This window comes from Micropterus dolomieu, linkage group LG09, assembly GCF_021292245.1.
Source record: "Micropterus dolomieu isolate WLL.071019.BEF.003 ecotype Adirondacks linkage group LG09, ASM2129224v1, whole genome shotgun sequence".
NCBI classification, from domain to species: domain Eukaryota; kingdom Metazoa; phylum Chordata; class Actinopteri; order Centrarchiformes; family Centrarchidae; genus Micropterus; species Micropterus dolomieu.
The window spans coordinates 16,925,930-16,942,019 of NC_060158.1; the positions used below are offsets into that span (position 1 = coordinate 16,925,930).

General features: G+C 42.4%; 2 protein-coding genes across 2 annotated transcripts in view; both read left to right on the forward strand.

Annotated features, from left to right (window-relative positions):
• fbxl2 (F-box and leucine-rich repeat protein 2) overlaps window positions 1–10,145 on the forward strand; it is a 14,958-nt gene extending 4,813 nt beyond the window's left edge. The window contains exons 2-14 of the mRNA XM_046058161.1: window positions 941–1,002; window positions 3,782–3,836; window positions 4,741–4,815; window positions 5,098–5,192; window positions 5,746–5,910; window positions 6,141–6,267; window positions 7,151–7,225; window positions 7,340–7,470; window positions 8,093–8,153; window positions 8,267–8,311; window positions 8,684–8,740; window positions 8,864–9,076; window positions 9,543–10,145. Of these exons, the coding sequence (XP_045914117.1) occupies window positions 941–1,002; window positions 3,782–3,836; window positions 4,741–4,815; window positions 5,098–5,192; window positions 5,746–5,910; window positions 6,141–6,267; window positions 7,151–7,225; window positions 7,340–7,470; window positions 8,093–8,153; window positions 8,267–8,311; window positions 8,684–8,740; window positions 8,864–9,076; window positions 9,543–9,650 (1,269 nt within the window). The 3' untranslated portion in view covers window positions 9,651–10,145. The remainder of the gene's footprint in view (window positions 1–940; window positions 1,003–3,781; window positions 3,837–4,740; window positions 4,816–5,097; window positions 5,193–5,745; window positions 5,911–6,140; window positions 6,268–7,150; window positions 7,226–7,339; window positions 7,471–8,092; window positions 8,154–8,266; window positions 8,312–8,683; window positions 8,741–8,863; window positions 9,077–9,542) is intronic.
• A 2,070-nt stretch (window positions 10,146–12,215) lies between these two features.
• Window positions 12,216–16,090, forward strand: part of clasp2 (cytoplasmic linker associated protein 2) — a gene marked incomplete in the record, with an annotated part of 61,975 nt that continues 58,100 nt past the window's right edge. Inside the window, 1 exon segment of the mRNA XM_046059422.1 lies at window positions 12,216–13,143. Within this exon segment, the coding sequence (XP_045915378.1) occupies window positions 12,946–13,143 (198 nt within the window).

Consider the following 16,090-nt stretch of genomic DNA (forward strand, 5'->3'; position numbering starts at 1 on the left):
GGAGGGGACGTGGAAAGCCAAATGTAGCTCTGGCTTGTTTATCAGCATACCTTTTTTTCTCACTAGTAACTGAAAATACATAGCAAGTTTCTATTTTTATTGAAGGATAGATTCACACTTATTTTCAAGTCTGTCATACACCAACACTCACATGCTTATGTGTACACCAAAAGTGTTTCTTGTCGACGTTGATTATTCCTCTTGTCCATACTGTGCTGCAAAGAGATTCCTTTTAAATGTAAGTGACAGGACAAATCCACAGTCCTCTTTCTGTGCATAAGTTAACTCCAGTTTAAGCCAATATGAGACTCCAGCAGTATGAGCTAGACAAATCAAATGGGTATCTTACAAAGTCACAGTCTTTTTAGTACCACATTTTCTTTGTGCGTCCACAGACATTGTTTCCTTGCTGAGCTGCGGTGGCGGGATTGTAACAAAAGAAGGGAAATTCATACTAAAAAGACTAACTCTGGAAGATATCCATTTGATTTGACTTGACTCAGACTACTGAAGCCTCATATTACTGTAGCTTCAGCTGCACTTTGTTGTTTTTGTTTTTTACACAGAAAGAGCGCTGTGGATTTTGTCCCCCCTCCCTTATACTGAAATTGCTTTAAGAAGTGAACTTTTTGTAGCCAGTTTGAACAAACTAATGCGACCAACAGTGCTTTTAATGTACATATGGGGATATGAGGATTGTTTTAAGACTTACTTCTCCTTTAAAACACATTTTGAGTTTGGAGAAAAACAAAATAATAATGTCCCCGACACTGATTCAGTTGTGTATGTTGTTGTGTTCGTGATGAAGATGATGATGCGCTGTGCTTTCTATGTTTTGATCTCTGTTGCCATTGTAGCAGCTTGTGTCTTGTTTCTTTCTCATTGCTCTTGACCACCTCAAACACACTCTCTTATTGTTGTTTATCTTTTGTCTCGGCAGGTGTTCTCAAACAGCGATGAAGCCCCCATTAATAAGAAGCTCCCCAAAGAGCTTCTTCTTAGGTAAGATTAATAATATCCCCCCTCCTCATTAGCTGAAGCAGCCTTGACCAGTCATTGTGTAGGTGTGTGTGTGTTTGTTTGTTTTGTCACCAGTTGTGTGTGTGTGTGTAGGTATCTGTTTTTTTAGTATGATGTATGTTGGTCACTAGTCTGCAATGAATTCCTGTTAACCTTGTGACCTACAAACCAGTATTTTGTCCCACTTGACCCATAAATCTAATATCACTCACACATGTTCATCCTCCACACTGATTTATACATGGATCTGTGTGTGTGCATGTATGTTTGAAAGGGATGCAACTGCATGTAGCTGCACTACACTACTGCATGTGTGTGTATGTGTGTGTGTGTGTGTGTGTGTGTGTGTGAGAGAGAGAGAAACGCTCCTGGTCCTATGCAAACTGTACGTCTGTGTTTGTGTGCTATAAATAGCTTGTCTTAGCTTGTGGGGAATTCCGCATTGCTGTGCTCTGCTGCTGCTCCAGCTGTGCTCCACAGAGATCACCAGTACACCCATTACCACCAGCACTGCTTTCACTGGTGGACAGAAAAATATGTACTCACATGCACTCGTTGTCTGCAACACATGACTTAGTGTCACATGTGTCATGTTGAGATGATGTTACACAACATCAGCTGTGAGGAAGACTCATTGTTACGTCTGTAAATCTTGTTTATAAACCATGGAAAGTGGGCCTTTATTTATAACTCAAGCATTTTGTCAATAAGATGACAAGAAATAATAAACAGGGCGTAATGTAAGGTATTTACATTGCTTGTTTTATTCAACCAACAGTCCGAAATGTAGATATAACAGAGAAAAGCCTCAAATCTTCACACTTGAGAAGCAGGAACCAGTGAATGTTTGCTACTAAAGCTTGTAACGTGACTTGACTGAATGATTATTATATTATCAAAACTGCAGATGATTAATTTTATGTGGATCAAGTACTCAATAAATCAACTAAATGTAGAGTTTTAGAGGATAAACTCACTTTTTAGATAAACTGCTTACAACTCATAGACATAAGGTGTCACCAGCCAGAAAAGATTTCGAACCACTGGAGAGGCTCAACCATGTGGTATTTGTTGGCAAATATCCTGTGAGGAATAATGTGTTTTTTTTTATTAATCAGTGTTCTCATTAGAGTTACTGTTTTTGCATTGTAAACGGCCATGGATATAAACTGTTAGAACTGTGGCGTGATATAGAAGAACCCTGTCTGACAGACGAGCCTCGGAGAGAGTTTAGAGGGTCTTTTTACCCAGAAGCGCTGACTCGGCGCCTTCCCTACCACCGCCCAAATTCATGTCTAACTGGAGTTGCTATGGCAACCGGTCCTTGACTCGCTGTGAAGGCTTGACTCTCTTATCTAGCCATGCTTGAAGGGCCAGGTATACATTTTGTCAACAAATAGGACTATGCGCCATTAAAATCTCATTATGTACCATGTCATAAAAACATAGGCATACTCAGGCAGGATTTGACAGAGCAATCAAAGGATGCTAACTTAGTTTTTGTTCTGCCTGCGTTCAGAGGCAGCATTAGGGTAAAGTGAAAAACATACTCATGATGTTGTACCTCTGAATTTGGCTCTGTTGTATCACAGCCTACCCTTTCTGTTGTCCTTTCTTTGTCGCTGTCCATGTTAGTGATACAGCTATAATCACTGCCTGAATACAACAATCTGTCTTCATCTAAAACGTCAGTGCTGTTCTCAACTATTAGGCTTTTATTATCAAGTGCAAATGCCAAATAGGTTAACAGGACTCACCAAATCAGATTGAGTGATTGATACTCTGTGAGTATGAGTAAAATAATAATTCTGTGGTAAAAGGCCTCTCTCTCACACATAATGGAAAGTCAGATTGTGTTTGATTAAAACAGACAGCCAATCAATGACCAGTGTCACAGCCATTAACCAGTTATTAGAAGGGAGATCGATGACTGCCTGCTTGCTTGGTCAGCTTCTCTGGTGGCCTTGCAATGACACCGAGGACTGTGTGTGTGTGTGTGTGTGTGTGTGTGTCTGTCCATGTGTTTGATGTGTGAGAGTGCATGTGTGTCATGTGTGTGCGTGGGTGCATTGCTTTGTTGATTGTATGCATGTACTTCCTGACACAAGACTCCGGTATAGATTATACAGACATGCCCCAACATGCCCTGACCTAACACGCATCAAAACACGCAGCCTTTGTCTGCTTCTATATGAAGGAAACAATGGTCAGCTCCTGTTTCCGAGGGTTAAAAGGACATTCAGACCCCAGCTGCACTCAAAGCTTTGGCGCCATGACCATTCTTTGAATACCTCAAAGTTTCTATAGATTGGCTCTTTGAAGCACTTCTGTGAGTGGTAAAAGGCCATTTAATCACTGGGAGCTCAGATGAAGTATACAATACATGTATGTGCTTGAGGAGGTTTTATTGTATGTGTGTCCTCAGTATATGTATGTATGTCTGTCTGTCCCATGCTGTCTGTGGCCTTGCCTGTCTGAGTGCCAGAGATTACTCAATGGCAGATTAATGGATTGAGCTGACCCAGTAGCCTGCTGCATGCAGCCCTTTGTGGCTGACCGGCCCACAGCTCAAACACTGGCTGTCTGTGGGGCTCTCCTGCTACCGACCAAACACAGGAGATTGTTCTGTTTTCTACAGACACGCACAAAAAACATAAACTAAACATATATTAAATCACACAAAGGGAAAGATATTCAAGTATAAAGTTTAGGTGGAAAAAGTGAGACAAGCTCATGCTCTTCTTTTTGTGTCTCTTCGTAGAATATTCTCCTATCTAGATGTGGTTACTCTCTGTAGGTGTGCCCAAGTATCCAAGGTAAGCGCTTCCCTCTCTACACCTCCAAACCACCCACTGTAGACGAACACACTCATTGTTTCAAAAAGAATGTGTTGATGTAATTCTAAACTATTATGTGGTTGAATTAAAACCGGTTTACCATTATTGAATTCTCTAGAAATGTCTATAATGTAGTGCCATCTGCTGGTTATGTGGAAGTGGACCACTGTTTAGCAGCAGGGCACTGCAGCTGAAAGCCGTTTCTGAATGAGCTATCTGTGAATAATAACAAGGGCTTGGCACATTGACTGTGAATGCAGAGCTGTGGTGGCTGCTTCTTTTACAACAGCTCCAATGTATTTCTTTAAGGGAAATAAAGACAGCTGTGACTAAGCGATTTAGATTGTATATTTTTGATATATGTCGTTGTTGGTTATCTTGTAGGTGTTCTGTGTACCTAAATGTCCAACCATTGTTATGATTGGTCAGTCAATTATTTTCTCAATTAATCAATCATTTGTTTTGACTGTAAAGTATGAGACAACAGTGGAAAAATACCCATTATAATTTCCCAGAGCCCAAGGTGAGGTCTTCAGATGTCTGGTTTTGTCTGACCAACACTCCAAAACCCAAGGATTTTCAGTTTACAATGATATAAAACAGAGAAAAGAAGCAAATCCTCACATTAGAGGGGCTCCATGTGGTTGTAAGAAGTGATTAACAACAACTAGTGCACCTGCTGCATGAACAAAGAAACAGAAAATGGGCATTGTTCATGCGTATACCGAGCCAGACCCACAGAGTGCATTATAGGGGCAGTTGACCCAGAGTGTTCATTCATGTTTCCCGCATATTATGATAACAGAGTCCTCATTCACCTTCCCCCACCTCTGTCTGACCCACATGTCTGTCTCTGTCCACAACCTGTCTGTCACCCTCTCAGGCGTGGAATGTACTGGCTCTAGATGGCAGTAACTGGCAGAAGATTGACTTGTTCAACTTCCAGACAGACATAGAGGTGAGGGGTGTGTTTATGAGAGACAAAAAGAGAAGAGTGAAGCGGTAGAATGGACTGTGTGTGTGTGTGTGTGTGTGAGTGCATACTTGCGTATACGTGCTGCATGTGTATGCTTGTTGAGTAGTATTATCCAGCCCAAGGCTTAGTGCTGGGTCAGTACACTTTGGTGCCGACTGTGACGTCACAGCTGATCCTCTCTCTCTCTCTCTCTCTCTCTCTCTCTCTCTCTCTCTCTCTCTCTCTCTCTCTCTCTCTCTCTCTCTCTGTGCCTGTGTCTCTCAGGGGCGGGTGGTGGAGAACATTTCAAAGCGTTGTGGAGGCTTCTTGAGGCAGCTGAGCCTCAGGGGCTGCCTGAGTGTGGGAGACGCCTCCATGAAGTGAGATTCTCATTGTCTCTGAGTGTGGTGCTCTTTTGACTTTTACTGAAACTCACTCTCTTGGTGGTTTGATAACTTATTGTTTTGTTTACATGTGATTATGTTTAAAGTTTATGCGGCTTGTTCAGTCCCAGGGGAGTGTGTGGTAGAAACTCTTTTTTTTAAATTCTATTTATTCTCAGTTTACTGTGCGTGCATGCACACAAATACACGCACACATGCATATACAAACCAAAAAAACAAAGGTGATGTAATTTTATTTTTATATAAAACTTGTACATCTTGATCTGTTCATTTACACGGTTTGACAAGATTTTTATCGGCTGCTGTGGGAAACAGATTTAAAGAGGTACAAGCTGTTATTTGGAGAATCAGGCTTTCATAAAAAAAAGAAATGTACAGAAGCTGTACAACAACCTCTCAAGGGCCTGTAGATGACTTTGTTAATTGGCTTCCCAGCAGCTCCCAGCTTCTGACTTCTTATTTATTCAATGAAGCGACTCTTGAGTAATTCCCCCACCTCTCACTCTCTACTGTTTCGACTGTTTCCCAGGACATTTGCTCAGAACTGCAGAAACATCGAAGTGTTGAACCTGAACGGCTGCACCAAGATCACAGACAGCACTTGTCTCAGTCTCAGCAAGTTTTGCTCCAAACTCAAACAGCTGGATCTCACCTCCTGTGTGTCCGTCAGCAACCACTCCCTCAAGGCCCTCAGGTAGCACCCGCACACTTGGTATTGCCCTGGCTACTTAAACCCAAATCCCACATAACAGAACCCCTTAAAGAAAATAGTTCTCAATTCCTCCTTAAGCCCTTACACATTGTGCACACAGTTTTTTTTGTTGAACTCTTAAACAAATAATAAATGTACACAGGTGTAATTTAAGACACATGCCCTGTGTGTTTTGTCTTCATCTTCATTGTTTAATGTGTGTGCATGCTCAGTGATGGCTGCAGAATGCTGGAGATGTTGAACCTGTCGTGGTGTGACCAGATCACACGTGATGGCATTGAGGCTCTGGCTAGAGGCTGCAACGGTATACGAGCACTGTTCCTCAGAGGCTGTACACAGGTACAGTGGCAGCAGTGGTTGCGCACACACACACACACACACACACACACACACACACACACATGCACGCCAGAGCAAGGGATTTTTCTTTCAGTGGGCATATTAGGCCTTCTTTATAGGATTTTAAGGCATTTTGACCCTGTTCCAAGTGCTACTATTTAAAAGGAGTATTGCCTGATTTTTTTTTTAATACATTTTTTATTTTCCCGTGCAAGACGTCGTTGTGTGACCTGCTGCCAGAGGACACTGTTCACTACAATTTACTGTAAACCGGGTTCTCTGTTGGTGAAGACAGCTCAAAAATGTTAAAACTACAGAAAACTCAAAACAAATACCTATAAATTCCCATATTATTAAAAAACATAACCACAAGCCACACTGCTTCCCTACTGCTGAAAAATGACTTACTGAAGAGAAATGTGCCCTTTTCCCTACTTGCTGTTCCAAACACAGTACATTTTCCATCCCACGGATTGGTCTGTTGATGTAGTGGTTTGTGTTGGGTTGGCATGTTCTTTTTCTGTTGCCCCTCTAGAGCCAATATTTTCTTCAGGCTGTGTGCTCAGTTTTTGTTGTTTGCATAACCAGTGTCTAGTCTGTTTTTCTTCCCTGGAAAAAATACCATGAACCCCCCACAGATCATCTTTTGAGGCTCACGGGGGACAGTAGTCACACGTGGATTGAATTAACTAATTGGAAAAACAGGCACGGAATTGAACAAAGGTTTCTCCTGTTTACTCGGGGGACGTTCAGAGTCTTTCACAAGCCACTGTTGATTATTAGAAGATACATCAACACACATAAACAGTCACATACATTACAGTATATAGATTATATATCCAGGTGTTTGATTAACAATTCTGTGCATTTTCTCTTAACCCAGCTGGATGATGGAGCATTGAAACACCTTCAGAAACACTGCCCAGAACTCACCACCATCAATATGCAGTCTTGCACAGTAAGACAAACCATTTGGATGTGGATACTGGGAGAGACTGATAATAAGGCATGAGGGATGTGTCTGTATGCCTCTGTGTTTTTGTAATTTGTCTTGTGTGTTTGTTGCCTCCAGCAAATAACAGATGAAGGTCTGGTCAATCTGTGCCGAGGATGCCACAAGCTACAGATCCTTTGTGTGTCTGGCTGTAGTAACATCACTGATGCCTCCCTCACTGCTATGGGACTCAACTGTCCCCGACTCAAGTGAGAAAAACACGCACACCTGTCTCACCATCCTTAACAAGGACATTAAAAGCTTGCTTTGTTGTCCACAAAATCTCCTTCTCAGGCAGTGTGACTACTATAATTTCCAAAAATGGACTAGAATCCTCATTGGTATTGGTATACATGGGGTGGTGATGGTGCAGTGGATAACGCACATGCCTTTGGTGTGAGACACACTGTGAAACATCCACCAATGTGTCCCTGAGCAAGACACTTAACCCCTATTTCCTCCAGAGGTGTGCGACCTCTGACATATATAGCAATTGTAAGTCGCTTTGGATGAAAGCGTCAGCTAAATTAATAAATGTAATATGTATGTGTGGATTTCCAAGTAATTTTAGCTACCTGAAAAGGCCAAATTCCTTCCATGTAGACATGTAGATAGGTGTGTCAAAGCTTCAGAGCAAACTGTCTAAAGCATGGAAATAAAATATTTTATTTAATAGAGAAGGTTGCGAGCTCTGATACATAATCCTAAAGCTGTGTCTTAGCCCCGCTTCATAACCCAGGTGCTTGGTAATGATTTAGATCAACCTTGTTAACACACCACGTTAAACCATACCCTCCAAGTAGCCTTTACAAGTTGCATGTGTGTTCTCAGGATCCTTGAAGCTGCAAGATGCTCCCATGTTACAGACGCTGGGTTCACTGTCCTAGCCAGAGTGAGTTTCTTTTGGGTCTTTTAGTCGTGTTTTCTCTGAACCTTTTGTTGGGTCAGCCATCCATTCCTCCATATCTCTTTGAGTTTAATTGAAGATTTCTGTTTTTTTCACAGAATTGTCACGAGCTTGAAAAAATGGACTTAGAAGAATGTATTTTGGTAAGACAACTTGTGGTATCCCTATTTATTCCCAACATCATGGTCATGGTATTTATGTTTAATCTGGAATCATTCTCTGACTTTGATCCATTTTTCTGGGTAGAGATTGGAGGAAAAAGACAGGTGTGATTACATGCATGGCAAGGTGTTTCCTGCCAAGAGGGAGAGTGAGCAGTTCAATGACCTCAGTATTTAAATTGATTTTGACAAAAAAGCAGAGAGCGGGAGACAGAAAAGAAGTGACATAGAAGAAAAAATTTTAGTGGGATACAAAACTAGAGTGGGACATGCAACACACATTTCCAAAACTGTGAAATAAGACTCTCTAGACATTTGAGAACAGTACGTTAATCAAGCTTGTCCTCTCCACAGGTGACAGATAACACCCTGGTTCAGCTGTCTATCCACTGCCCTCTCCTGCAAGCACTGGTAAACATTTACACCTGCAGCTCTGAGTTTGTGCCAGGTTCTGCCTCAGCCTGTCTGCATGTATATAGAGCTTTAATCCATTTATCTGTGTGTCTTCAACCCTCTCTGCTGTGCCCTGGACAGTCTCTGTCCCACTGCGAGCTGATCACAGACGATGGCATCAGAGCTCTCAGCAGTAGTACCTGTGGCCAAGAGCGCCTCACAGTGGTGGAGCTGGACAACTGCCCCCTCATCACAGACGTGACCCTGGAGCACCTGAAGAGCTGCCATCGCCTGGAGCGCATTGAGCTCTACGACTGTCAGCAAGTCACCAGGGCTGGCATCAAACGCATCCGGGTCAGTGGAAATCATAGATCACATAGACTCTGCTCTTGTTGGGGATTGGATCAGTGACTTTTAAAATCACTTCTCTGTTCAGTTATTCTCTACCTTATTTTATTTAAAAAACATATACCTGTAACATTTCATAACCATCAACATGTTGGGAAATACACTTATTTGCTTTCTTGTCCAGAGTTAGATGAATAGATCGATACCACTCTCAGATGTCTTACTCCAGGAAATTGCTGCTTCCAGTCTTTGTGCTAAGCTAAGCTAAGCTAGGCTGCTGGCTGTCATGTTTAACCAGCACATATGAGAGTGGCCTTGATCTTGTCATTTAACTCTATGTAAGTATGCAACAAGTTCCCAAAACATCAAAGTACTCCTTTAACGAACAATAGAACGGTTGACCGAACTCAGAAACAAATCTTTTTTAATGTCATTTTATATCCTTGTATTAACACACCGCTTCCCTACACAGGCCCACCTTCCAGAGATCAAGGTCCATGCCTACTTTGCCCCAGTGACACCTCCTCCCTCTGTACATGGAGGTGGTCAGCGTCTGTGCCGCTGCTGCATCATCCTCTGACAGTGGAGGGCCAGGGGGGGCCACCTCTGTCTACAGGTCCTGCTGCTCTGATATGGGCTGAAATGGGGTGGGGTGGGATGTGGGGGGAGCGGACTCGGGTAGGTGTAGGGGAGAGGAGGGGCTGGACCCACTCACTGCTCCTGATCACTGATCAATACATAGACTGATCACCACTTATCCCTGATCAGTTGAACCCGCCCCTCCTCTCTCCTCTTGCTCACCAGTCAGCATTGCAGCTACCCCGGGTTTTGGCTTAGAGGGGTAGGTGGAAAGAACACTGATGGATGGACTCTCTTTTTCTCTCTCTGTCTCATGCTGTCTTTCTTGCTGTAAAGACAAAAACAGGTTCTCCGCTCCATTCTGCTTTTCACACCCCCGACTCCCCACATGTGGGCATATAGGTTTGCATCTGGACAGCTGCAGGTGTGTGTGTGTGTGTGTGTGTGTGTGTGTGTGTGTGTGTGTGTGTGTGTGTGTGTGTGTGTGTGAGGGGGGTGGGTGGGTTGAACAGTGGGACTACAATGCATCATGTTCAAACTAAAAAAAAAAAAAGACGATATTGTCATATTGGACAACAGTTGGCTCTCTGTGGAGTATCATCTCAACCAATCACATGACACTTCAATGTGACCATCCTGTGATTCATTCTGCTTTGACCAATAAACACACAGCATGGAGGGAGAGGAAAGCTGGGTTGTGGGAAATGCAGATCTTCTGGATATAAACAGTGAAGCACCGCCAGTTCAACACTCTAATGTGGAAGAATTGAAGAAATAACAGGAAGCACCGAGTGGGACGTATTTGTGCATCTGAGAAACTTTTGTTGAGATTATGATTCTGTTCATACAGAGAATGTTTTGCAATGGAAAAAAAGAATTGCACTTATGGCAACTGACTCAAAATTGGGGTAGTCCAACCGAAAATTGTTTTCTTTTCTTTTCGTTTTTCAGTGCTTATTGTAATTGTCCATGCCTGTCTGTCCAGAGAGGGAGAGATATGTTTGTCATTCTTTTTGAAAAAGAAAAGAAGAAACTGTTGCTGTTTGACAACAAAAAGGACCCATGATTCAGACCCTCAGCGTCTAAAAGCGTTGACTCTGGATGCTCCTGGGATGAGTGGCCTCTTCTGTGTAACGTTTGGGTATGTTGGCTCGTAGGCCCTGATCCAATCCTGTCAGTAGTCCTGTGCACTAGCTCCTACTTGACCACTTAAGCATTTGTTTACATCCTGGATTAAGTTAGCACCAGAGACAAGCTTGTTTACATCAGTAGGTTTCCAGTCTCCCTACTATTCAGAGTGAGTTTAGTAACACTGATACAACTGTGGTATATCCACTGTTTTTATTCAAATGTATTGCTGTGTGTATTTGGATATCAATCAGGGCTAACGGTGCAACTTTGCCTCAAAATGAAATGGAAATTTGCTTAAAGCTGAGATAATAGGTGTGAGAATGTGAGCAAAGGCACCTCAACTTCTTGACAATCACATGAATTTATGTATTTGAAAGTTAATTTAATGTAGTTTTGTGTAATTGGCAATTTACTGATGATGTACGATGTGATAAATTGTCTGTATTCAATATACCCCACTCACTTAATGCCCCAAGCAGCACATGCTGAACTATTTAGAACTTGACTATTGATCCAGGTGTTTGATGGAACTTGATCTAATGTGTCTAATTGATCAGCAACAAATTCCCACTCACCCAATCCTACAAACATAGTTGACAGCGGGAATGTGGTATGTGGTGACTGAAAAGCCCCAGAACCAACAGTTTATTTCACTCTGTACAGACACTCCTTCAGATCAACATGATCTTGACATTACCTGTCTTGCCATGCAGACTAACACATGTATGGGGCATGAAATACCACTACTCAAAGCACTGAAAATGCAACAAAACAGCAGCTCGCAATATTGCGCTGAACAAGAGACTGGCAAGTGCTATGTAGTGCAAAGTGCTCAAAGACTGGGGAGATTGGCAGGACTATGGATAGGACTAAAACAAGTAGAGCAGATGGAAAGATGAAGAAAGACTCAGATGGATACATAGCTGACTTGAGTTATGAGCTATGATACTAATGTCCTCTCTTTGACAGCTGTTTTAACAGTTTTATGTTTAAGAAAAAAAAGAAATAAATGAAAAAAATAAGCAAATGAATAAATAAAAGTAACTAATAGTAAATGTGCTTTGTCTCTCCAGTGTGAGATTTTGTCTCATATTTTTTAAAGACTTCTTTATAAATGCGGCAAATTGCATTCAGGCTACATGGCAGTTGAACCACTAGATGCCAACCGGGAGCCGTGCAGACTGCAGACACACCCACACACAGTGCGGCGGGTTTGATTCATGACTGTTACAGAAAACAGAAATGATCAAGCCATAATTAATGACAAAAGAATAAAAATCGACTTACTACTGCTGTAGCTATGTCCCTGTTTAAGCGTAAGTCTGGTCCGCACGTACACTTGATATTAATTAGCTGTTTTACATCAGGCATTATGCTGGTCAGCTGTGCGGCGCCCGAAGACCCATCGGCCTGATAGTTGATCGGTTGCGCCGCCTGCTAAACTGCAGTCCCCGGCAGCGCGCAAGCTTTCCGCGCCTGGTTTAGCGGTAGCGGTGATTACTCCTGGATTAAAGAAAAACCAGTTTCCGCAGGACTGGAGCTAAGCCGTTATTGTGGAAGTTTGGTGAAAGTTTACCGCTGAAGCAGTCGGCAGCTGACGGCGCAGAAGACTTTGCAGGCTTGTGTCATGGAGTATAAAAGCGGAGTGGAGCCAGGCGTCAGGCCTGCGGATAACTAACGTTAGCTAGCCGAGCTAACGTTAGCTGACGTGAACCCGTCTATCCTTGTTTGGGTCGCTGTGCTAACTAGCTAGGTGCTATTTTTGTTAGCATAACAGAGGGTTCCCTGCTTGTTTAGATCCGGATATATTGAACGAACCCACCGGGGTCCACTACAATAATACGTTTCCTGAACTTTTGTCGGAGTTTTAAGTTAACCTTCTGAGCTAACGGTGTACAGTAAGGAAGCTGTCGAGCTAAGTCTTTGTTACAAAGTTGATCTTTTGATTTTGATAGAGGGATGATTTGTGTGTTAAATTAATAATTTTTGTAGGTTGATGATAAAATATAAGTTAGACGTAACGTTAGTCCAGACCGCACAGTCGTTCTGCCCCCCTACGGGACTACAGTTAAAATCTTTTTCTCTCCTTCACACCCCGACCCACCGACCACTGTCTCCTGTCGTCGGCCGGCTTCGGTGGCTGGCCACACAGCACTGAGTGCCCAATGGAGGAACGTGACAACATGGACTATTTTTACCAGCAGGTATTGCAAAAAGACGTTACCCGCAGGTTGCAGGTCGGCCAGGACCTAATTGACTACCTAAACGACCCACAACGGTCCCCGGACGTGGAGCAGGACAAACCCCGGCTGGATAAGACCGTGGACGAGCTAACGGGATGGGTGAACTCCAGCAATTTCAAGGTGAGAGATCTTGGGCAGTCATAGTATGAGGGTATCGCTGTGTCACTGCAGCAGTCACCCCTTCGGCCTGTTCATGAATTATTTTCCACCAGTTTACCCAGTGAACTGGAAGAGAGAGGGGAGTAATGGGAATATTATATTGTTTGGCTTGAGGTTGGTTTCAATGCGAAGAACTTAAGCATTTCAAACGAGCTGTCATCGCTTTAGAGATATGAAGAAGACAACCCGAACCCCGCTTTAAAACAGAGATAATCAAACTGGGAGCCCCCTTTCTTATCTGAGCTCAGCTAAGTAAGAAGATTCAACATATTATTTGCGTTTTCATTCAGCGCATCTTCCTACCAAACCTCGAAAAAGCAGAATGCTATGTCTTTCTTTTTGACAACCGGTTAGTCTACCCCTGCATCACAAGAGGCAGACATTTTTAAATCTCTCTCCAGTGACAGAGTAGGACATTTACAGGGCATTCCTGTGGTTTGTTGGGAGTTTATATCGTTCTGGCTGAGACTGTCTGTGTTCAGGGGAACCCATTGTCAGCACCATAGACAACTGGAGCACTGGATGGGATGGGGGAGGGGTTAGAAGATTCATTGTTGTGACCCATGCTTTCTCTCCATCCCTTGCTTTGCTCTCTTGTTTTTTCTCTCTCACATACAGACACTCTGTCATTATCTCCTTTTGCCTTTTCACAGTTTTTCTCTTTATTCTCTCTCCAGCTTCATGCTGCGTGTGTGTCCTCGTCTGCACTATTTGCCATATCTCGGAAATGCAGGAATGTGACAATTTTGCCAAGATATCGCACCAATCCAGACAGAAAATCAAAACAGTCTTTCAAGGCGTGCTGAAATTTGACTCCCAAGTCTCTTTTTGAACTGATAAACATTGTCTGCACTAATATGCAGGACTCAGCAAGACTGTAAGTGTGAAAATTGTGCATTCAGCACAACAAAAGCATCCTCTCTCTTTTTAGTAGCAGAAGAGACTCTTTTCGACCTCTTAAGTTCAACCTTTGTTAACTAATTCCATTTACTACAGAGCAGTTGATAAATATGCTCCCATATGCTATTTTGATTGCCTTTCAAGCACCAGTTCAACTTGAAGTATCGAACATTTGTTTTCTTTTATTGACAAATGAAGACTTAAATTATTAGGTGCAGAGATTGAACAAAACACAAAAGTGAACAATTGCAGCCTTCATCTCCAAGAATTTTATTTTGAGCTGTAACGAGCAAATGTGTCTCTTTGTTCAGATTAGTTCTTTTATGTGGGTGACATGCAGTAACTTGAGCTCAGATCAGTGTCTGGGAGTGATGAGGTCTTCACATAGCAGGCTTTTAGTGATGCTGATCTGCTCCCTGTCGGGCAAAAGGATGGAGGACTTACTTGTATGCAGGATGCTGAGTCAGTACAGAGAGACCGAAGAATAGAGAGATGATGCAGAGTTGACAAGAGGCGGAGAATGAAGGAGGAGTTGAGGAGGGACTGGAGTGATAAATTGTGTAAGGGTAAGTGAGTGGAAAACACAAGTTACCACTGATAAATAGCTAAAATGTTAACGAATTAAGCGACTGTCACACCCAAGTTCTTGTTTTAGGAAAGATAAAATACTATATTTTGTCTGTCTGATGGCTCTCTTCATCTCTCTGTTCACTTGTGTGTCCTCATCTGGTTCTTTTTTGGACAATGAGTCAGTTTCATCCCCTTCTTTCTTTTTCTCTTTGAGAAGGTAGAACAGCAGATTTACCTCATACGCTTTGCTCTCACAACGTCACAGAGGCCATGTGAGACACGCAAACGCAAGGCATTAATACTGCATGTTGCATTTATGGCCAGCAGCGCCAGATGACTGTAAACTGACTGGCCTGATAGTGGGTTGATAGTACTACCAGGCTGCCCGACCAGGCACTCTGATCTTTGTGAAAATACACTTTGAAACAATGAAAGATTTTTGTGTTTGTGTAACCGGCTGCTCCCGACAACGCACTATACAGTCCTGACTCGAACCAGCGACCTCGGGTACGAGAGGCGGACACGCTGACGAGGGGGCTAAAACCCATGGGCACTAGTGTCGGTTGCCAGTGTGTCTGTTAAGCTGTCGGGGAGTGAGGTTTACTCACTGCACAGCATCGCTGGCTTCCGTCACATTTGCATGCTGTTCCTGCAAACTCAACTCTTTCTGCAGGTTCTTCATAGCAGACACTTTCCAGTGAAGGGATTTGATTGCAGCTTTTAGAGATTTTTGGGTGCTTTTATTATTAGTATATTAGTGTTTATGGGACGAACTCTAGGTGCTTTTTGCAGTTTGGTCAATTATCAGAGTTCAAATACAAAGAATTTACCTATGCGATGTCTTTCCCGTTCTGTTGCCATCACCCTCAGTAATGTTGACAATGCTGGGAAAATCTTGTTACAATTTAAATGTAACTAATATGGAAATAAAATAGGCTAATCTGGCACTGCTTAAAACAAAGGCACACTTTTCCTTTGCTTTGTACTACAAAATTCAGTGTAACAGCAATTGGCCACATGCCTACCAATTGCACAGTGACCACCAAAATTTACTAAGTATAAATTAAGCAACACAGCTTAAGGATTTAAACTCGCATAAGCCACTAGGCAGCCAACCAAAAATGTTATTTATGAGCACCTAATGGATCTATTAGAGCTGCAGCTAGGAACATTTTTTGTAATCAGTTTGTCTGTAGATTATTTTAATCATGATTTACAAAATGATCATCACAGAGCCTAAGCTGACATTCTCAAATAGACATTATTCTCAAATAACTTATTTTGTCCAACTAACAGCCAAAACCTCCAAAACATTATATTTACAATTATATAAAACAGAGGAAAGCAACAAATCCTTACATTTGAGAAGCTGTAACCATAAAAAGTTAGGGTGTTTTTGCTTGATAAATTACTCAAACCAAAATAGTTTTCGACTGAT